Genomic DNA, 24,757 nt, shown 5'->3' on the forward strand with positions numbered 1-24,757 from the left:
TTGTCTTAAAAATTCTTTTTAAATAATAGTGTATATACAAACAATTAAATCTCTATTTATGAAGTATATGCATGAAGTCACTCCTGCTTAATTGCATTCCTAAGAGCTAACGGGTTCTTTTTTTTTTTAAGATTACATCTTTTAGCTTTAAAAATATTCAAAGTTAGACAAGCATGTTAACCAATGATACTAATTTCAAGTGGCAGAGGTTACCAAATTGTCATCTCTAAATATCACACAACTGAAATGAACCTCAAAGTAACTAAGCCAAATTTATGGCTTTTATTAATCATGGTATTTTAATCATCACAAATATATTTCTCATCATTCTAAACAATATTTAAGAAAAAAAGTACCATAAATATGCAGTTCCAGATTCATCTGCCTTGTTCGCATAATCCTAAAGAATTAAATGCATATTTTATCTTGTTTTCTGCTCTAATCCTAACTAGACTCAGTATTTTTTAGAATTACAGTCTCCAAAAGTATAGATTTTGGCTTTATCAATTTTTTATTTAGCTAATCATTTATCTAATTACTCTTAAGTATGAGGCTTTTTTTTTTTTTTTTTGTCTGTCTTGTGTTTTTAGGGCCTCACCCGAGGCATACAGAGGTTCCCAGGTTAGGGGTCGAATCAGAACTACAGCTACCGACCTACGCCAGAGCCACAGCAACGCCAGATCCGAGCCATGTCTGCCACCTACACCACAGCTCACGGCGACACTGGATCCTTAACCCACTGAGCGATCAAGCCCTCAACCTCATGGTTCCTAGTCAGATTCATTTCCACTGCACCACCATGGGAACTCCAAGTATGACGCTTTTAAATGCTGCAGAATTAGTTATCAAGTATTTTATAGATACACATACATGGAATTATTATAATGTTTCTATAAAATATCACACTTTTCTATTCTAGAGTGCATTTCCTTATTTTAAAGCAAACCAAAATGACAATTTCCAAGATTATATGAACCAATATGAATTGGGGCTGAAAAAGTCAAACCAAAACAAAAATTCTCCAAAATCCCAGCTTCTATCTCTGCTTTAAAAGAGAAAAAAAACAAAATTTAATAAAAAAAAACTTCAAGTGCTAAAAGGAGTTTTAAAAGTTGATGACAATGCATGAATTTTAATGTGTAACTTCCAATTACTACAATATTTACAAAGAGCTTAACACATACATGACATGATATATGAGAAGCAATGTTAAAAAAACTCAGACCTCTGACTGACTAGAGTTATACTCTGTAATAAACAAAACAAAGCAAAATACAACATAAAACTAGCTTCTAGTTAAGATGATCAATTGAAAGTTTGCATTTATCTCTACTCCTCCCCAAACATCAAAGGATTAAAAAAAAAAAAAAAAAAAGCGTTCCTCTTGTGGTTCAGCAGGTTAAGAACCTGACTAGTATGCATGAGGATTCGGGTTTGATTCCTGACCTCACTCAGTGGGTTAAGGATCCAGCTGCTGAAAGTGGCAGTGTAGGCTACAGACATGGGTTGGATCTGGTGTTGCTGTGGCTGTGGTGTAGGCCAGCAGCTGCAGCTTTGATTCAGCCCCTACTCTGAGAACTTCTATATGCCACAGGTGCAGCCATAAAAAGAATGAATAAATAAATAAATAAATAAATAACTACAAACTAACACTGATTACAGAAGTAAATGATAGCAACAGTATTAGGAAGCTGGGAAAGCCCAAGGAGAGACTGCAACAAACCTAGGAGGCTCCAGAGAACTGAGTGCTAAGCCTGCAACAGATCGAATTGAGAGGAAAACCCATCTACTCACAAAATCTCAGAACCTCCTCAGGAGATACAGGCACCAAGTAACTAAAGTGACTATGATAGAGAGGGGAAGATTTGTTGCAAGGCAATTAAACAGGAAAGATTTGTTGCAAGGCAATTAAAGAGATCCACCTGCACCCCTCATCACCCCATCCCAGAATGTATCCCTTACTTGAGTGTACCTCCTCTTCCTCAACAGCACAGCAGAGTTTTATTCACTGGAGAAGATCAAACAGGGGTCTTTGGACCGGCAGATTTAGACAGAGCTGAAGGTAGGGGACAGCATTACAAACAGGAGAATCAAGTAAAAGTCTACACCATACATATTTATACTCAAAGTCCACATTCCCTGCTAAGCTCCCTGAAAGCCGTTCACCAGTCTTATCACCCTCAATAGGGAGACACATTTAAAAGATACTGGCATAGGAGACTCCAAGCAAACATATAAGGAAAGACCTAGAAGAAACAGCAAGACCCACCAGAACCTGCTCTAATCAGCTTTGTAGGATATCACTTAAAAACTAACAGCCCAGGGAGTTCCCTCCTGGCTCAAAGGGTTAAGGAGCTAGCATTGTCATTGCTGTGGCTCTTGTTATAGCTGTAGTAAGGGATAGATTCCACATGCCACAGGGTTAGTCCTCCACCCACACACCCCCAAAATGAACAGCTCAAACAGAGAACAGTTCATGAAAGGAAGAGGCAATCGATGTGGCAAACTTCATTGTTGCCTTATTTTAAGAAATTGCCACAACAACCCAAACCATCAGTGTCTACCAAGCCACTCAGTTAGAATCCATCACCATCAAGGCAAGACCCTCCACCAGCAAAAAGCCAAAGGCTCAGATAGTGGTTAGCATTTTTTAGCAATGAAGTATTTTTAATTAAAAAAAAAAGTTAAAAGCCCAAGATTAACACATTTGAGGAAAATATCTCCAATGTAAAAGATGGGAAAGAAACCTCTTCCAAAAAATTCAAAGAAACACACTATGTAAGAAAAGAAATCTTCAGAACTCTTACTAATATACACAGAGAGATAAGAGAATATCTTGTGTCTATGGAACAATAATAGTATAAGAGGAGCAGTCAAAACAAAGAAAGTGCTTTCTATATTAAAGACAACAACAAACAAAAGTGGGTTAGAAAATACAAGCTAAATAGGCTTTCTTAGGGCGCTATAGGATGGAATTGATATGTGTATATATTTGGTTGCTTCACAGATTTATAGTTCTGAGGAAGAATATGTAGATAAATGAATTGATAATGACATAAAGAACTAGGCAAACAAAGAAAAAAATCAATAATTATTAGTTTCAGGGAAAACTAAATGTTACACATGAAAGAAAAATTAATCACAATATGTCGCAAAGCTCAAATATGAGTAGCATTTACATAGACATTAAAAGTATAAAACTAAATACAGATATAACCTAAATATTTTACACAACCACTTCAAAAGAATGATTAGATGGGAACTGTGTCTAAGTGGGGGTAAGGGGGACAATGGGGAAAATGAATAAACATTATCATATTCCACAGTAGTGCCTCAACAGTTAACAGTTTTCTAACACCGAAAAGTCAGAATGAAACAGCATGAAAATATTAAGATAAATAAATTCCAAAAGAAACTACTAAGAAAGTAGAAAGTGGCTACCTCTTACAGAAGGAGAGGAACCTTACTTTTTTTTCCCCTCCAGTTCTTGAGATATAATTGACACACAATGCCATGTAAGTGTAAGGTGTACATCATAATGATTGGATTTACATACATCATGAAATGATTATCGTTTAGTAAATATCCATCAACTCGTATAGATACAAAATTAAATAGAAAAATCTTTTCCTTGAGATAAAAACTCTTAGGATGTACCATCTTAACAACTTTCATATATAACATATAGCTGTGTTAGTTATATATATATATATCATGTTGTATATTATAATATTTATCCTATAAACTGGAAGTCTGTACCTTTTAATTGTCTTTATCCAATTTTCCTTCCCCTCAGGTATCTTTTTCTTAATAATCCATGCAGAACTTTAAGATACTTTAAACAAGATGCTTTCATAACCAACAAAAACCTTAATTTTAAAATGTGAAATGATATGATTTTTAATGTGAATATATGATTACTTTACCTTACAGGTAAAGGTAAGAATTGACTAGAACTTACTTTTGGTAATACTGTCAAAGATCACCTGAAATAAAATGATGCTCTTCTGAAAAGAAAACCTGAGGTTTATTGAGCCCCAATTAAGGGATGTTGTTGTCAGGCCCAATGTTATCATCTTTTCCAACTGATCTCTTAGAATAAGTCTTGACCTTGTACTTTTATGTGTGGGAAACAGAGGTTGTGAGACATTGAGTCACACAGCAAATGAGTGATAGCTTAACAATTCTAATTTCTGATTCCAACACCCTCATTTACTTCTCTGCAGCTAGACTGACTGAAAGAAATTAGCCATGTTATTTTTAATAAACATTAACACTCAGAATGTTTCCTCACATTGCAAATAAAATATGGGGAAGCATTTTATTTGCTTGGCACAGTCTTCGCAAGTGATGGATGATTTGAGAAATGGCCAACTAGTTCGCCAGTATAAAAAGATACTTTTCACCAGAGATTTAAGATTCAACTTTAAGTTCAATAAGGTGACTGATACATAACACCCTGGTCACATAGAGACTTGTCAACTTTCACCACGTCTGCTCTTCACTGAAAGGCTGGGCACAGGACAGCATTCCCAGGAGGCTTGACACACTCACACATTTATGTTGTAGGTGGGCAAGTGCTCCACTAAAGCAGCCTTGGAGACTCTGAGCACAGGCTGGAAAGTCAGCCACTGACAAAAGAACTAACGTCCCTCCAAATCATGAGTTACTGTCTTGTAAGTGGTCTCTCAACTACTGTCTGGGATTTGACCTCTTTTTTGATATTTAACCACTGGCCTTTTCATTTTCCCGAGTCCTGTGTTCAGTCTGGACAGCAATCCACTGGCAGCTTCTCCCTCCTGGTCCTAGAGTCCAGCTTGCATCTTCCATCAAATAACCTCAACTAACCCTTCTCTCTATTTACTAGATTTCAGGACATCCAGCTATCACCTATGTCAGTACCTTTTCACTCCCTCTAGCTTGAAAAGTATTTCATCTAAAAATGCCAGTTAAAGGGGTATCCATTTTCCAAAGGTCAACCAAGCTGCTATTTCTCTTGCCTAGAGGATCTCTGAAGAAACATTTTTGCAACCCCTCTGTAACCTTATGATTCTGTACTCTGTGAACCTTTCTGTACCAATTATTATACTTTGTCCTTTGAGTTTATTTTTATTTGTATATTTTCTGCCCTAAAAAAAGATACAAAAAAAAAGAGAGACAAGGAATACATCCTGCTCAGTCTTATAGTTTTCCACACATTCTTAGAGTATTATATATACACTAATTTCTGAGTTTAGCTTCTGCTGTCCCAGGCTCCCATTACCCGTAATGCTTCTCCATGTTTAAAAATTAATAATAATAATTTCTTTTTAAAAAAGAGGAATTTAGCTGAGAAAGAAAAAAGTTCTAAAATATCCTGTCAAGTAACATATAAATTCCTCAAGATACATTGCAATTTTTATAACTATGCTTGATGCTTAAACTGAATACACAAACATCTTTAGAAACCAACAGATTAAAAAGTCAAAAGGGTTTCCTAGTTACAGATACTCTTGGATGTTTCAATATGTGCTTCTCCTAGAAGGGGTGCGGCACATTCAACCATATTCTCTCTTTAAGGCAACTCACAGCATTCTTCCTCTGAGCTACATAGTCAGGAAATGCCAGAATACATTCTATCCAGTTTTTCATATTTGCACCTACTTACACTTGCTAAAAAGCTTGAGCTTATTAATTATAGGTAGGAAAGGAGGAAGAAAAGTGATTTGAATTTTTATCCTCAAAACCCAGTGAGTTTTCAAAAACAAGTACCATTTATTTGTTTTTCATCTGCTTGATCAGTTTGAAACACTATAAACAGACCCAGGTTCAATATTTTATCAAGTTTTATCCACATGATTTTTTAAAGCCAATAATATCAGGCTATATTATAATTAGATCATTCGAATGGTTAAATAAATTTTAATATTTTAGTCTCAACTGGAAATTTTCTATATTTCTCCAGTTGTATGTATATACAATTATTTTCTTACTAAATATTGGGCAGTTTTCACATACTGTGCATTGATTCAGAACTGGAATTTCCATTTCGAAAGCAAACACTCACTCAACCATGTGAAATAAACCCAGATTATGAATTCGATTATTTTGGTTAATGTCATTCATGACTGAGAACAGTTTCAAACACTATTTGGGGAAGGATAACCGAGTATGGCTATTATTGATTTTGACAGTATTTGTATGTGCCTTTAGGGAAAAAACAGAATTTCAGTAAGAACCTGGGGAGTCCACTGCTCTGTTAAGTTTACCAGCACTATCAGTGGAATCTGCAGATTTCCAACCAGTACAGTTTTCAGAGTTTAGTTTTTATTACAAAATCCCTATAACTTTTTAAAAATGCAGTTTTAGAAACATTTAAAGAAAACAAATGATATCTAATGCTAGGTTTTTCACTAATTCATCCAATAACAAGCACTAAGAGCATCTATCACATGTCAGGCAACGTTCTAGCTGCTGTGGATACTGCAGTAAACAAAAGACAACATAGATGATTGTCCTCACAAAGCTTACAGGAAATAAACCAATCATCTAGCATATGAGCTATGGGAAAAATAAATTAAGGGAGTGATGAGGCAGCAACAGAAAGGGGAAGTGATAATACTAACATTGGTGCTCAGGACCTCAATGCTAAGTTCTTTGAAGCAAGAACTAGAGGGAAGTAAGGCAGAAGCCATGATGCTCTCTGGGGTAAGAATATTCAAGGCAGAAAGAAGAATAAGGGCAAAGGTCCCTGTTAGGACCTCTAGATCAGATCATCTAGATCTAATAGAATAATAAAGCAGTTTTCCTGTTTTGTCAACTATTAGGTTATAATTTTTGATGTGGGGCCCAAGGGAGATGGAAGAAGCTGGAATAAGATTTTAGCCAACCCTTGAATCTGTTTTAAACTACTACAGCCCACAAGCAAAACTTAGACCATTAAGTGTGTTTAAAAATAAAGTTTTATTGAAACACAGCCTCATTCATCAGTTTACATATTCTCTGTGGCTGATTTCATGCTACAAATTCTGAGTTGCTGAGCTCCCACAGACACCATATGGCTATAAAAGATTAAAGTATTTATTATCCGACCTTTTTACAGAAAAAGTTGGCTAATACCTTAATCGAATTCAGAATGCCTTCAAAATCAATGCTACCTCTACCAAAGAGTCATGTGACCATGAATAAAACAAAGCTCAGTAAACTTTTACATAAGGAATGGGTAAGCATGACTTTGTCTAGTTAATGAGCATCTTAAAATCCTCACTATAGCCGACAGAGTCTAATTAGGAAAAAGAAGAATGTAGATTCTACTTGTGGTCTGATAAATACATGCTTGTTGACTAGTTACACATATTTCTTTCAAGCAATTACAGCAATATAATCATGGAGTAATTTCTTGGTGACATAACAAGCTCCTTTGTTTACTATCTGCATCCTGGTTATCTTGGAAAATGACTCCAAAGTCAGAAAACTCAATTATTTTCCTTAAAATGGAAAACTATAAATCCTAAAAGCTCACAGCTTCTAACCTCAGGCAGGTTTGGAATAGAAAGGATGGAAAGTCAGAGTTCTGATAGACAGGAAAAATGTTCTGTCCCAGAGGTGACCCATAACAGTGAAGCTTTCTCAGGGTGCCTGGAGCATAAACACGCTGACCCTGTCCAGAGTGAGGTACCCCCCAGAGATCATGTAGGAAACCACAGCCGCGGGGGCTCTGTGTCTGCTAAATCATCTGGTGATGCTTTGACAGAGCACTGGGACCTCCCTAAACATTTAAATTCAACGGAAATGAAAGATTAGAGACTATTCCAGCTCATGGTTCAATTCCACCAGGGTGTACATTTGAGTGATGACTCATACCTTTGCAATTTGACGAGGCATTTACCAATAATACTGATGACTGATGAAAAGTAGACAGAGCTGACTACTTTGTCATCCTAATGGAACCAGAAAATGGTGAGATAAAATATGTGATACCAGGAAGTACTCTGCTTCAGCTTAGTCAACATTTAATTTGCTCAAAGGATGCAATCCTATAAAGTATTAACCATATAGTTACTAACCATGAAAGTGTTGGCTTTTTGTTTGTTTGTTTGTTTTTGCTTTCTTAAGAAATATAATCCCTGCTCCCTCTAGTCAACCGATGCTTCTTCTGATAATTTTTGGCAAATAATATTTATTTTAGGTGAAAATAAGGCTTTCTAGAAATGATGCACCTTTTGGGGGGAAGAGGAGAGAAAACCAGTACATTATAGGGACTCACCACATCAACTATTTGAATATGAGAGATTAAATCCCAAAATAATAATTCACGAGACACATTTCCTGTAAATACTTCAAAAGGACATTCAAAATTTAGGATGCCAGAAAACAATTCAAATTAAACATAATCCCTCCCCAAAGATTTCTCAGTACTGTAAAATGCTTAAAGGACAGAAGTTTCTTTGTAAACATCTGAAATGATAAATCTCTTTTAAAAGTATAATATTCAAGGGACTCCGACCTTTTGTGCGACATTCAAAAATCAAAACAATATATCAATAACAGTGAAGCCTAAAATCTAACAATGATGTACTTTCCCCCAACTACAATAAGCCTTGTATTCCTAAACAGAACACTGTTATAATATGAGCAAAAGCCAAACAGTGTGGGCCAAGTAATACTAACTCAGCCTGTGTTGTTTTTCCTTTGCTACAAATTGAGAAGCAGGAGAGCACATTTTGGTGCAAAATTTAAAACTAACATTAGGGATCTGATGCGAAATCATAACTTTCAGTTTTAATTTGCTTTTTAGAACCTTAACCCAGCATTCTACAGAACACATGGCACAAGATCCCTCTTGTATTTAAAGAATAGGATTTGCAAAAGTGTATCAAAAGTCCCTGAAAAACTGTATCTGTATGTGTGGTGGGTGCGAAGAAGCAACAGCAACCTAGCAGAATTGGATAAACTTGAATTTTAAAAACATGCCACTTAAGAAAAAATAAAATAAATCCATACATACCCTTGGGGACAGAGTTTGTCTAGCCATCCAGATTTAACCTTCTTTACAGAAGATCCATAAAAACAGGCATAAGGAGATATTACATTTGAAGAAATGATGGATGAATCAGCATTTCCACTTGTTGAACTTAGTGGATAACTGTGCCTATTAACAGGGTCCAAATTCAATGCTTTTTGGGTCCGAGATTTAGATGGCTTTGAATTTTTTCTTCTTAAACTCTGAAAACATTCTTCTACTGTTGAATATTCTGATTCTGAAGCAGAGTCTATAGGAAGATTGTTTTTGTCCTGTCGAGGTATCCAAATATCTTCCACCTTGTCTTCAGTTATATTCTCTGTCCTGTTATCATATATGCTAAACAGAAAAAAAAAGAAGTGTTATTATTTCCCAGCACTATGTAAACCATAGGTTACTTTTTCTATTTATAAATAACCAATCACAGAAATTTAAGGCCAGGAAAATATTAAAATTCTTCGACAAAAACAGAAATCTCTCATTATCCTAACACATATTTGAATACTACTAGAGGTATACTTTTTCTTGTGTATAATTTAATTTGATCTGTTTATTTTGGGAGGTAGGTGAAAGTGGTAAGGATGGAGATTGCCATATTCTTCCTCTCACAATTTAAACATCTTCACCAGCACCACTGAGTGGACAGCCACTTAAGGTCCAACATCATGGACCACTACATCCTGAATTTGGAGGTCTTATGTCCACATGTTGCCCCTTTTCTGGCTCTGCACGAATTGATTCCCAGAAGACTATGTTCTATCATAATGTCATAAAAGAGAGTACATCTGACTGGTGAGGGCTTTAGTATCATTTTGCAACACTAATGAGTAAAAACTGCACCACGTTACTAACTAGAAAACAAGAAAGGTCCAGGTACATTCAGAAGGTAAAGGTTGTGTAAGATGTAATATTTACCGGAATACACAGTCCCTAAATACAGTCCTATAGATTTAAGGAATGACAAAACAGATCCGCTCATCCATTTACATATAATAGAACTCATTACAAAGAAGTTTTCGCTACTCCGTGAAACAGATATGCCTGGGGGTCAAATGACATCCTCTTGAACACAGTGTTCTAAAAACCACTGGTTCTGGAGTTCCCATCGTGGCGCACTGGTTAACGAATCCGACCAGGAACCATGAGCTTGCGGGTTCGGTCCCTGCCCTTGCCCAGTGGGTTACCAATTCTGCGTTGCCGTGAGCTGTGGTGTAGGTTGCAGACGCGGCTCAGACCCCCCGTTGCTGTGGCCCTGACATAGGCCAATAGCTACAGCTCCTATGCGACCCCTATCCTGGGAACCTCCATATGCCGCGGGAGTGGCCCAAAGAAATAGCAAAAAGACAAAATAAATAAATAAATAAACTTTTCAAAAAAATAAAAATAAAAACCACTGGTTCTTTAAAGAAGTTTTTAACTTGGCCCCTTCTACATGTTGCATTATAATAGATTCATATCAAATGCTTACTGAAGATACTCAATTATTCAGTTTCAACCTAAGGAAACCCTCAACAGCATTAGCCTTGGAAAATGAAGGATGAAATAGAAGACAAAGATTAGGTAACCTTGCAGTACACCAAGTGCTAACAAACCTGAGAGAAAAATAAAATTTAACTTGGTGCCCTACGAATGGTTTAATTTCATGCATGATCCAAATAACTGGATAATTTTCAAGTGGCTTGTCAATGCTGAACTTCTAATAAAAAGGATACATTACATTTGTAAAAACTCTGCACCTCACATAGTGACATTTTTTGCACAGTCTCTTTTTTCTTCATATTAATGTAACTTCCCATCTTTAAAGTGCAGTCATGGTCACCACATATTTGCCACTTTGGGGAGGTAAGAGTGGCCTCAATTAGGAAAAGACAAAAATAATCTGCAACAGAATATATAATTGATTTACAGACTCTAAATTCAATTATTAAAATAAGTGCTGTTATTGAAAGAAAGGATTTGAATTTACCAATAAGTTTGTTACGTGGTAAGTAAACTACTTTGTTAGAAATAAAATATAAGCAAGAATGCAACATTGCATATTGTGTAACATTTTAGCCAAAAGAATTAATCATCATCAATCATGTACTCATACCTTGATTTGACAAAAAATGAACTTCTTTCAGTAGTTGTCTCCCCTTTTGGTGTTTCTTCATGCATCCAAAATTCATTCTTTATAGATTTCTTCTATAAAAAATACACATACTCTTTTTTTAGCAATATTCTATAAATCCACAATATCTAGGTTTAGTTTTATTAAACAAATACCTAATTGTTTAGATCAATTTTCAATAAAAATGTACTTAATTAGGAAGACTATCAAACAGTAGACTTTTGATGCCTTTTTCAATATTTTATTTAAATCATTAATAACTCATTTCAATTAAGAACAGAAGACAGTAAGACTAAAATTTATTTACTTTTACTTTCCCAATTATTTTTTGTCTTCCAACCTCTCTTTCATCACGACTAAGAAATTAAATATCCAAAAAGCACAGTACTGAAGGGGAAAGACTAAGTGATAAAGTGAATAATTATGATACTGTAAAGAATTAGAAATCCATCTATATTTAGGTTTAAGGCAAAATAAAATCTAGGGGGTTTTTCAGTTTGGTTTTGTGTTTTACAGGAGCTTGCCTTTTTTTTTTTTTTTAAGCAATTTATCTAGTGGTAAATTTTGAAAACCCACTGATCTGTATTCCTGAGACCAAACTGAAATGCGTTTTTGTGATATGTTTTTAAAGATAAAAATCTACACGATTTTAGTGAACAGAATTTTACTGACTAGAAATTTCTTTATTATAGCACATTCTTCAAACAACTTAAAGGAAAATTAAGAGGCATATTTAGGCAGAAAAGCAAAGAATTGAATATGGATAAAAATTAAAAATGTATGGGACTAACCTTAGAATTTTCTAGTTTCTGGAAGAGAAAGGTCTCTCCATAGGGTAAAATGGAAGATGAATTCTCCTCATTTGAATCTTTTGGGGGAATTATAGGATGAGAATGGAAAGTTGTGAATAATGTAAAATATAATTTGAAAAATAAAAGCATGTGTTTAATTATTTTAGCAATATCACAACTTAAGCTTTATTCTCTTAGAGTTCAAAATTAAGCTCTTAATTCTTACCCCCAACTCAACCCTAACTGTGGTTTTCTCACCAGTCTACACCCCTCACTTCACGACCAAGACATACTACTGTTTCTCAAAGTGTGATGTGTCATACATATCCTTGCTAACTTCTCAGATCCACATTAATGAAACAAAACACATTTTCCACATACAATGGAAATTGTCATGGTGTGTTTATAATGTTAGTTCCCGAATTAGAGAATAGTGTTAATGGCAGAAAATTAATCTTTATTATAATTTTCAACAAGTGATCATTGAAAGTTCACTAACATAACAGCTAGATGTTACAGCACTCAAAATGACAGAATCCACTTGATATAATCCCTCTAATACCATAACTACTAACACGTTGTAAACAAGCTATTTCAAGAGAATTTCCAGTATTCCTGATTATACCGATCTCCAAGAAAAAATTCTCAACACCTGTGTTTTCTGCTGTGGCAATTTTTTTCAAAGGTTTGGTGGCCAGGTGTTTGCCATCTTATCATTGAGAAGAATGTAGAAGAATGTTCCTTAACTTGTATAAGCAGGATTTTCAAAAAGAAAGAAAAGCATTTGTCAACGATCAATTGACCACAGCTATGTCAGCCCTTTCCTGTTACCCTGGCAAAATTACTCTCCATCAATCTACGCCCTGCAGCTCAGACTGTCAAAAACCACAGAACTTAGTTAAATGCCTTTGACTGTGGCTAAAGATAAATGAAGCCTGCAGAAAAAAAAAAAAAAATTATATCAGCAAATTTCTATGCATCTGCATCGGTAGTACTGTCTTTCGTTCATTCACATTTAAAAGTGTCTGAAGAACCATGAAGTACTCAGGCATGCTCACAGGTGGGCTGCCTTCTTGATCATGATTTTAACACACATAAAACTCTAAAATGACTACTAACTAGTTTAGAGACTTTAAATGCTGAGACTCACTTTGCTGTGTCACAGATCTGCCAGTTGAGGTAGGAACATTTCTTCTCTCATGGAAATAGCTTAAAGCAAAGGCAAAAAATAGATAAGGTAAAATACATATGTAAGAAGAGATGTCACCCTCTTGAGTAAAGGATTCATCACAGACACATACATTCTTTTGTGGAGAAAAAGCAATATTCAAGAATAAGTTTGATTTTAATTAAAAAATGGCCAAATTCCATACATGTGTTTGTCTAAACAGCCTTAAAGGATGAGATTTTACTGGATTTTACAAATGTTTGTTTCTCACATTTATAATTCACAAAAGTAAATGAGTATATTTGCCCAAGTATTTATGGAAGAATTTTTTTGTCATTAGCTTTATAATACTGAGTCAAAAATTTGTCTGGCTCTATGAGCATAATTCGAAAATACGTATGGCCTTTTCTCAAAGATATTACAGCCCTGGGAGAGAGATACAAGTAATTAATTGAGAATACAACGTAACAGCAATGACAGAGGACAACACTGTGGAAACAGAGGATAGTGAATGCCTACCACTATATGAAAGAGTTCTATTTATTTTTGCATCAAAATATAAGAATCGAGACAGCATTCTTAACTTCTCTTAAATATACATATATAGAGACATGTGTGTGTGTGTGTGTGTGTGTGCAAGTAACTGTAAGAAAGGATATTTTAAAAAAAAGAACAGAAACCAATGAAATGGAATATGGAAAAAAATCTAAAATCATTGTAACCAAAAGATGGTTCTTTGTAAAGATCAATGAAATTAAAAATCTCAGGGAAGGAAAATAAGAGCAAGAAACAGAAGAGAAAAATTACCAGTATCAAGAATGAAAGAGAGGACATCACTACAAATTCTATAAACATTAAAGGGATAATTACAGGTGATTGACAGCAACTTTATGCCAATAAATTCAGTAACTTAGATGAGGTGGAAAATTCCTGGAGATACAAATTAGCAAATATGACACAATAATATCCTTCTATGTATAAGAAAAATTAAATTTGGTAATTGATCACCTACCCTCAAAGAGCTCCAAATATTAAACTGGTGAATTCCACCAAACATTTAAGAAAGAAATAATATCAATACACAAACTTTTTCAGACTAGGGAAGGAGAGGCTACTTCCTATTTCGTTCTGTAAGGCCAGTATTATTGATACACAACCAATCAAAAACAAAACCATAGAGGATGTTAGACAAATATTCCTCATTAGTTTAAGATGCAAAAATTGTTAACCAAATATTAGCAAATTAAATCTAACAATATATAAAAAGGATAATACATTATGACTAGGTGAGATTTACCCCCAGGAAAGCAAAGCTGGCTTAACATGGAAAAATTAATGTAATTCACCAAATTAAGAAAATAAAGGGGAAAAAATCACATTCTCATGGAAATAGACTCAGAAAAAAACAAACTGACAAAATTCAACATCCATTCATGACAAAAACTCTCAGCAAATTAGGAATAGAAAAAAAACTTCCTCAACGTAAAAAAGGTCATTTATGAAAAACCAACATTATAGTTAATGGTTAAAGACTGAATCACTTCCCCTAAGACTGGGAGTAAGACAAGGAAGTGGGTTCTCACTAGTTATATTCACATTATTTCAGAGGTTGCAGTCAGTGCAATAAGACAAGTAAAAGAAATAAAAAGAAAATAGATTGGAAAGGAAGGTCTCTTATTAGCATAAGTCTGTATCTATGTCAATAGGAAATCCTAAAAAACCTATCAAAAAGCTTCTGAAACTACTAAGTCAATATAGCAAGGTCCTAGCTTAGCAGAAATATTTTAAAAAATCAACAGTATTTCTAAATACTAGCAATGAACAACTGGAAAAATAGTTTGAAAATACAACTTTTACAATAGCATATAGAAATATGAAATGCTAAGAGATAAATGTATCAAAATATGGGCAAGATCTACACACTGAAATTCTAAAACACTGCTGAGAAAAATTAAAGAAGGCCTAAATAAACAGATATATTCATGGATTAGAAGACTCACTATTGTTAAGATATCAATTCTGGGAGTTCCCGCCGTGGCGCAGTGGTTAACGAATCCGACTAGGAACCATGAGGTTGCGGGTTCGGTCCCTGCCCTTGCTCAGTGGGTTAACGATCCGGCATTGCCATGAGCTGTGGTGTAGGTTGCAGACGCGGCTCGGATCCCGCGTTGCTGTGGCTCTGGTGTAGGCCAGGGGCTACAGCTCCGATTCAACCCCTAGCCTGGGAACCTCCATATGCCGAGGGAGCGGCCCAAGAAATAGCAAAAAAAAAAAAAAAAGATATCAATTCTCCACATATTAATATATAGAATCCCAAATAAAATTCCAGTGGGTTTTAACAAGGTGACTCTAAAATTTACGTGCAAATACAAACAACCTAGAATGATCAGAATATTTAAAAGAAGGACAAAACTGGATTATATTTACTATTTGATTTCAATACTTAGTCTAAAGCTGTAATAATCAAATTCATATGATATTGATGAAAGGATAGATATATATTTATCATATATAGTAAGAGTATCCAAAAAAATCAAAACCCAGAATTAAATCTAACAAAAGATTTGCAAGAACTCAATTAGAAAACTAGAAATTGGAGTTTCCATCGTGGCGCACTGGTTAAGGAATCCGAATAGGAACCATGAGGTTGCGGTTCAATCCCTGGCCTTGCTCAGTGGGTTAAGGATCCGGCGTTGCCATGAGCTGTGGTGTAGTTCACAGATGCGGCTCGGATCCCGTGTTGCTGTGGCTCTGGCGTAGGCTGGCAGCTCTGACTCTGATTAGACCCCTAGCCTGGGAACCTCCATATACCACAGGAGCAGCCCAAGAAATGGCAAAAAGACAGAAAAAAAAAGAAAAAGAAAACTAGAAATTATTACTGAAAAAAATTAAAGAAAATCTAATTAAATGGAGAAACGTATGGAAGACTGAATACTGCAAAGATGTCAATACTCTACATTAATCTGTAGAATCAGTGTAATCCTAAGGAAAAGACTGATGGGGTGGGTGGGTATATAGAATATAACAAGTTTATTTTAAAATTCATATGAAAAAGCAAAAAACCAAGAATAACAAAGACACTTTTGAAGAACAAAGTGAGATGACCTGCTCTATCAGGAATCAGGATTTATTTTTAAATCTATAATAATGGAGACACTGCATTAGTGATAACACAATAAACACATTAGCGAAGTAGAATGAAGAGGGCATAAAGGAGCCCAATTTTCATTTCACTTAAGACAAAGATGTCAATCTTGAGCAATGAGCAGAGCATGTTATTAATAACATCACTTGGATATCTATTTAGTATTTAAAAAAAAACTTTACTCCACCTCAAACTATACATCACTCAGGATGGATTGTACATCCCAGCATGTCAGGCCAAAAAATAAAGCTCAAAGATGATAAAATAGAACATCTTTAGACACAAAAAGTTCTAGTTGTAAAGGAAAGAATAGTAAATTTGACTAAATTAAAGAACTTTTACTCATTAATAGTCATTAATAGTTACTATCAAGGAATGAAAAAAGAAGTAATGTAGAAAGGGAGAAATAGATTCAACAAGGGCTAATACCAATCTTGCATCAGTAGTTCTTAACGATCATTATAAAACACAGAAAATACAACTCAAAAAACAAATCTCCACCCTCCCCTCAAATGGGTAAATTAATTGAAAAGGTACCACATTTAAAAAAGGGAGGTAGAAACATGGTCCAAACCAATAAATGCATTAAATGGTGCTGAATTTTGTTAGCTGTCAGGAAATACAAATTAAAATCGCCATTAAATATCACTAACCATCCACCTAGATGGCTAAAAATTTTTAAATATTCAAATGCTGCTGAGGGTCTGGAACAAAGGGAATGCGCGTACATGGCTGGTGTTAACATAAGTGAGCATAACCACTCGATGACAAGAACCATTCTGCATTACCTGCCAAAGCAGAAGATATGCATTTCCTATGACAGCAACTGTACTCCTAGGTACATATTCAACAAAGACACATTTAGATGAGAGGCCAAAAAAATAAAGCTCAAAGATGAGAAAATTGAGCTCCAAGAAAAACCATCCAAAAGGATGGCAACATGAAAAAGAAGTTAAAGACACTGTAGGAGAATCACACAGAGAACACTATTCAACAACCCAAACAACAAACGGACATGCAAGCCACATGGATGCATCTCAAAATCATCATTTTGAATAAAAGATGTCAGACATGAAACATTACTTGCTATATGATTCCATTTATATGAAATTCTAGAATCAGCAAAACAAATTTACATCAAGATCAGTGGTTGCCCAATGCAAGTGAGAAGATAAATCACAGCAAATGCGTGACTTTTTGGGGGGTGATAGAGAAGTTCTCTGTCTTGATTGTGGAGTATACTTAACATCAGTCTGATTAATGTAAATTAGATATAAAGCTGATTTACATATATGTATACACATATATCATTTACATGTAAAATATAAGAAGATATTGAAAATACGAGAAATGGCAATAGCAGAATGGACATCATAGTATAGCCATACAGTGAAATATGCAGCAGTGAAAATGAACAGTCTACAGCCAGAGATACCAACAGAGATGAGTCTCAATATTAAGCAAAATGAGCATAACTAAAATAGTACGTGCTATATGATTGCATTTTTAAGTTCACAAGACAGTCAAAACTATAGTACATTGTTTGGGACATACTTAAAAGGTAAAACTTTTTAAAAGCAAAAGTGTAATCATTATTTAAAGTCAGGATAGGAGTTCCCATTGTAGCGCAGCAGAAACAAATCCAACTAGTAACCATGAGGTTGCAGGTTCAAGCTCTGGCCTCGCTCATTGGTTTAAAGATCTGGCATGCTGTGAGCTGTGGTGTAGGTTGCAGACACAGCTCGGATCCCAGTGTTGTGGCTGTGGCTGTAGCTGTGGCTGTGGTGTAGCCTCGCAGCTACAGCTCTGATTCAACCCCTAGCCTGGGACTCTCCATATGCTGCAGGTGTGACCCTAAAAAGCAATAAATAAATAAATAAATAAATAAATAAATGTCAGGATAGAAGCTGTCTTTAGCAGGGGAGGGCATAGAAATTTACCAAGAGTTGCAAAATAATTCACCCTTTATTTGTTCATTATCCCCAAATTCATAACACTGTTATAATTGTTTCCTTGAATTTCTATGTCACTGACACAAGTACAAGTTAATAATTTAACCCCTGAGTAGAGCAACACTCAAATTTTATACCTCTTTGGTAAATTTTACTAACAATAAATACTGCTAATTATTATTGAGCATTTATGTTAAACACAGTTCTCAAAATTTTATAAATACACACACACTTATAACGTGTGTGTGCATGTACATGTGTGTAGTTACAAACACACTAAGAAGAACTATTATTATCTGCATTTTTAAGAAGAAAGTTGGCACACAAAAGAGTTAATTTCCCACGTCACACACCCATAAGTAACTAACCTGGGACTCAAATTCAGGCAGTCTACCTCTATAACTCCTATTCTAAACCACAATGCTTAACAGAAAACTCAACCTTAACTTGCAAAAATAAAAAGAAAATTAAAAAAAAATTTTTTTGAACTCTTAAGTACATCCATTAGTGGTATTTTAAAGCATATTTTGTTGCTTTTACTTTTAGTCTTACAAATGTAAAGAAAAGAGTTTGCAATGATTTTTATTGATTTCACTATTCAATAACCACCGGCAAATAATTACCAAATCTAACAATCAACTTTATTTGATCTATTGTGGATGAAAAATTAGCTCAAGGAGTTTCTTCTGTGGAATAGTAGGCTAAGAACCCAACTGCAGTAGCTCAGGTCGCTAAGGAGGCGTGGGTTCAATCCCCAGCCCAGCCCAGTGGGTTAAAGGACCCAGTGTTGCTGCAGCTGTGGCATAGGTCAGAGCTGCAGCTTGGATTCAATTCCTGGCCCAGGAACTTTCATATACCATGGGTGTGGCCATTAAAAAAAATAAAAAAGAAAGAAAAAAAGAATGAAAGAAAAAAGATTAGTTCAATATGAGAAACAAGTTGTTTTAAAAGCTGATGATTAATAATTTACATTCTCATTTATCTACAAATAAATCATCACAAGCTATTCTCTGTTTTAATATATATTATATCCAAAGCATTTTATTAGGTTTATATGTCTACATCTTATATTTTATCCTTATAATAGTCTCTGAGGTGGGAGCTTGTGGCCTCACCCAGCCAATAAGGAAAGGAGGCTCTTGCTGCCCAAATCACACAGCTGATAGGAGGCAAAGCCAGTATTCAAGGTTAATTCTGTCTTGAGTGCAAAGCCCATGTTGTTTCCTTTCTGCCTCTTCTGCCCTGTAATTTTCCATCAATTGTCCTAAAAACTGTGGATTGCAAAAACTTGACATATAAAACATGGTTGATTTGCAAAGATTAAAATCCATAAAGAAAAGCAGGAGTCATCATCTTCTATTATTATGCTTTGGTGATCTTGGTCAAGTTATCTAACAGCCCTGAGCCTAGTTTCCTCAGTGCCTGCTGCTTAGGAATATTATGAGGATTAACGAGATAATGCTTTTAAAGAGCATAAGGTGTGCCCTACACAATGTAAACACAGGTAGAAATGAGTCAATTGTTGTTGTTGTTTTTTAATTAAAGAATAGTTGGTAACTCCTGATAAACTTAATATGCACAATTATTTCTTAAAACTTTCAAAAGTATGAATGTTCCTCATTTGTAACAGTGAAAAACTGTCAGTGACAGAGAAAAACAAATTGTGGTTTTTTTCTTTTAATTAAATGCTATACAGTGGTTTTTGCATAAAATAAGTGCAAGGACGTGAACAAATCTCAAAAATAGTATTAAATGAAACATTAAGTTGTGAAAAACTAATTCTGATTATCAAAGTTAATCTTAAACATACCTATAGATGTTATTTTTTTCACATACTTTTTAACCACTGAAATTGCCAAGAAAAGCAGTGGCATAAAGGTTAATTAAAGATCTCTCTTTCTGATCTACGTTTACCTATTTTGGCAAGGCACCCTGCCAAAAGAAAGCCCCAAAACACAACGACGTACCACAAATGGACCATATCATTACACAGAACATTTGTTTAAAAGAAAAAAAAAATACAATTCTTACAATTCATAACAGGCTAACTACAGCAAACTACAGATCATTACAGAACTGAGTTCAAAAGAGAAACACCACAATCATTAGGCAGCAGTGAAAACTGCCTTGAGGTTCCATAACATCTAACTAAAATACACAAATCTGAATTCAGAAAACAAGACAGACATTAACTACAGCACAGACCAAGAATGTGAAGTATATAATGCACAGATAATTACGTCTCAATCTACAAAGTTTCAAAAAATGTCCTTAGGATAAGAAAGAATAATTACAGAAGGATTACAACACAAAAGTCTACAGTCATTAGCATGAAACATTTTTCAGCAACTAGCAGAAGCTGCACTTCAAAAAATATCTTTGTAAACAAATCAGAATTTTTATTTAACATGAAAAACAAGTACAAACGTTACGTCTTTCTACTTGTGAAAAGTATAGAGCATATAGCCCCCTTTATCCTCAACACTAAATCAAACGGTTAACTATTAAACTTGATTCATTATTTGGATGTTCAAATCAAAATGTTGCAAATATTGAAATAATCATCTCATTTTTTGTTGATCTTATAAAAAGCCATTTTAAAGGAAAAAAAAATCTTATTTTCAGAATGCTAAGCGTTTTTCTGCCATAATATGAAAGGCAAAGTTTTTCTTGAACATGAAAATGATGGAATGAGTTTCTGTATTTTTCTTAATGTTCCTCTTTGCTCATATATACACATAATATATATAGTTATATATATAGTTCAATATTAAAGTCTAAAAGAGTGGTATCCATTTTAATGTCTATACATGTCTATCTACATCTACGAGAAAAAAAATCTAAGATTTTTATTTTTAATAAAAGGTTTACAAAAAGCCAGAGACCTCAGGGTTAGAATTCAAATTTTTAAAAAATCCTCAAAAAGTCAATAGACTACCTCAGTCTTATAACAAGTTATAACAGTTGTACTCCAAGTGCAGTTCAGTCTTGCACATAGGAATGAAAAACCCTGCTTGCCTCACCAGTAAACAACACATGTTGCAGCCATCAACCCACTACAGCCAACCTGAGAGTGAGCCTGAGGGGACTTAGGATGGGAAACAACAGGATACTGACCTTAGACAGCTCAGGTGGATACCAACAGAAGGCTTTCAATGAGTCCAGACTCTTACATCTTCCCATACATAGAAAAGGACTAAATTCATGAACTTGAGATGTCTGATTTTCTTTGATCAACAGCAATCTTTTGAAGCTTCCACTATCTGGTTTTTGTTGTAAAAACTCCTATATGTTCTGGCCCCTGCCTTACCTCTTCGGAGCAGTCTCTCAGAGCCGAGAGCTGCATCCCAGGCTTAAGTCCTTAGTTTTGTCCACCAAAGAGAACACAATTCTCAACTTTTAGGTTGGGCATTTTTTTTCAGTTAACATATACCGCTTTTCTCCCATTTACCTCTGATTCCCTGTTTCCTTCCCCAAACATTCAAAGGCATAACACCTAAAAGACATGGCCTTGATACTTGTGCCAAAGATAAACTAGTTGCATGAAAGACGAAAATCATTAAACTGAGGAGGAGGAAAAGAAAGGTACCTCTTTAGTAGCTGAAAGATACCTGTTGCTTCCAGCTTTGAACACTAAGGAGGTTCTTCCTGGAAGGATCACAAGGCACACCTATGATCCTCCCAGGGAAATTGCAGTGGTGGGACTCATTTTCTGCTGGGAGACCTCTATAGGAGACCTCCAGGTGAGGTGATGAAAAAAGAGCTGGCCCTCAAGAGATAGGACTTAAAAAGAGATCCTAAGGTCTACCGCCCAAGAAAAGGAACAGGCAGGAGTTCAGGCAAGAAGCCCAAGGCATGGACAAAGATAACCCATTTAACTGGCAAGTCAGTTGCGTCAGATAATTTGGCAAGGGTTGGAGGGTGGAGGCACATGTCCAGGAGTGTAGAAATAAATCATTTCACACCAGGAGTACACATCCAATATCATGTTTCTTTCACCAGTTATACAAAATGGCTAACAAATAAAGAAATTATGTTTAAAAACACTGGCCACAAAGAAATATTTTTATATGGTACATCAAGGAATGTACTAAATACCATTTATGTTATGTATCAAATAATATAGAGATTACATAACCTACAGTTTTATTTGTGAAGTCATATTGTAATACTATAAAATCTTGCAATTATTATTTGCAATTCAGGCAAGGGCCACAAAGAAAAATAGAGGTTTGCAAATAATTTACTTTTTCACTTTATAATTTGAGCAGCACAAATGCATAGTTACCCTTTACTGTCATAATTAATGAAGAGAGGAGTTCCCGTCGTGGCGCAGTGGTTAACGAATCCGACTAGGAACCATGAGCTTGCGGGTTCGGTCCCTGCCCTTGCTCAGTGGGTTAACGATCCGGCGTTGCAGTGAGCTGTGGTGTAGGTTGCAGCCGCGGCTCGGATTTTGCGTTGCTGTGGCTCTGGCGTAGGCCGGAGACTACAGCTCCGATTCGACCCCTAGCCTGGGAACCTCCATATGCCATGGAAGCGGCCCAAAGAAATAGCAAAAAGACAAAAAATAATAATAATAATAATAATAATTAATGAAGAGAGGAGACAATGGGTTCCCTGGCAGTGCTATGATGCAGCTTACACTAAGTTATTTACTGCTAATTTTTACATTATTCCAATTCTCATTTCCAAAGACTCAGAGTCACAATGCGAATAACAAGCCTTTCTTGTGATACAAAGCTTATACATAGAAGTAAATGAACATCAAAAGAGTTACAAAATTTTATGAAAGAAAAGACATCTTGTTTAAAACTTGAGCCAAATGTATCTTATCTGAAGTTACCCTTAGGGCTCTCAAAAGAATTCTGTTCTCCCAATTACACAGTTTTAATCTGTGTACTCCAAGCGGACCCTTCTCATTTACTTTCTTTTGTTTAAAATTAGCAAAATATGCTAAAGCTATGGTGTCGTGCAAAAACTGGTGATCCTTTATATTCCTAAGAAACACTCCATTTCTCATATATGCAATTAATATTTTGTAAGAATATTTGCTAAATGAGTAGTTAAGAAAATGGTTTCTAGAGTCAGATGTACTGGAATGAAATCCCAGTTCATGACTCATGTGATCCTAGAAATATTTCTCAATTATTGCATAAGAAAATGAGTGAATAATAACACCTATTTCAGAGGGCTAGTGATAATTAGATAACTTATGAAAATTATAAACCAAACCCAGCTCTAGGTGTTTAATAAACAACGTGTTGACTGATATCCTATTAAATACTCAGTATTGCCATTGGCACCAAAGGATGCTAAGATAAAGGCAAATTAACTAGGGCCTCTGCCCTCAAAGAGTTATGCTCTAATGGAGATACTTAACATGGCTCTGTAAATTGCCATGTATTTCTCTGGTAAATACTAAATTTCCACATTTTCTCTTGTAAATACACCAAGATCTCATACTGTAATTACTAACAGTGCTTAAGGGCAGGAGAACCAGCATCAGGGACAGAGTAGAAAGGGGCAGGGGGAGAATATTGCAAAAATGCCAGCCTAGAGCCTTTGCAGGAGTCTGTAATTGTATTTAGTGCCACCATAGTAACGGCCAAACTTAAACCACCTCATGACTCCCAGCAGAGACACAAGTGTTAGCTTTTGGTGAAGGAAAAAACAAAACAAAACCCCACCACAACCCTGGAGAAAACCACATCTTAGATGTAACTTGGAGAAATGGCTGAAAGCCCTCTCTGCTGTAAATCAGCTCCTCTCAGACTCCACAGTTACTTCAGGGTCCCAGTGACCTACAGACGAGTAGGACCCCTCTTTAGAGTTCCGGTCTCTAAGGGATCTGGTTTCATATTGTACTGCTACTACTTTTTACATGTCTTCAAGCCCCTTTATTCCTCTCTACCTCCTTTGTGCCTAGTAAAGTGACCAGCACCAAGCAGGTGCCCCTGAGATACCTGCTGAATGATTAATTAATGCCAAGGATCATGTCAGGCAGTAGAGATATAATTATTAGGATTAGAGCCCCTGCCAAAAAATATATGAAATAAAAAACCTAGTAGGGAGATAAAGTCAATAATTCAAATATAAGAAATGTACTCATGTTTTTTAAGCCCTGTTTTTGTGAATGTAATGTTAGGTTTTGATTGTGGTTGTATATATACACAATGGAATACTACTCAGCCATAAAAAGAACAAAATAATGCTATTTGCAGCAACATGGATGGAACTAGAGACTCTCATACTGAGTGAAGTAAGTCAGAAAGAGAAAGACAAATACCACATGATATCACTTATATCTGGAATCAATACACAGCACAAATGAACCTTTCCACAGAAAAGAAAATCATGGACTTGGAGAACAGACTTGTGATTGCCAACAGGGAGGGAGTGGGGTGGATTGGGAGCTTGGGGTTAATGGATGCAATCTATTGTCTTTGGAATGGATTAGCAATGAGATCCTGCTGTGTAGCACTGGGAACTATGTCTAGTCACTTATGATGAAGCATGAGAATGGGAGAAAATAGAATGTGTACATGTAGGTGTAACTGGGTCACCATGCTGTACAGTAGAATAAAATT

The 24,757-nt window shown here is 35.4% G+C and overlaps 1 protein-coding gene across 6 annotated transcripts in view; it reads right to left on the minus strand.

The window, feature by feature from the left end:
• The window catches only part of ARAP2 (ArfGAP with RhoGAP domain, ankyrin repeat and PH domain 2), a 172,202-nt gene that overhangs the window by 146,018 nt on the left and 1,427 nt on the right, over nt 1-24,757 (minus strand). For 4 of the 6 annotated variants that reach the window (XM_047799201.1, XM_047799202.1, XM_047799200.1 and 1 more), the window contains exons 2-5: nt 13,053-13,111; nt 11,903-11,979; nt 11,094-11,185; nt 8,987-9,340 (exon numbers count right to left, since the gene is read on the minus strand). In XM_047799201.1, the coding sequence (XP_047655157.1) occupies nt 8,987-9,340; nt 11,094-11,185; nt 11,903-11,979; nt 13,053-13,111 (582 nt within the window). The remainder of the gene's footprint in view (nt 1-8,986; nt 9,341-11,093; nt 11,186-11,902; nt 11,980-13,052; nt 13,112-24,757) is intronic. The other 2 variants (XM_047799204.1, XM_047799205.1) reach the window with 2 other exon arrangements.

Source organism: Phacochoerus africanus, chromosome 10 (assembly GCF_016906955.1).
Source record: "Phacochoerus africanus isolate WHEZ1 chromosome 10, ROS_Pafr_v1, whole genome shotgun sequence".
In the NCBI taxonomy this organism is placed as follows: domain Eukaryota; kingdom Metazoa; phylum Chordata; class Mammalia; order Artiodactyla; family Suidae; genus Phacochoerus; species Phacochoerus africanus.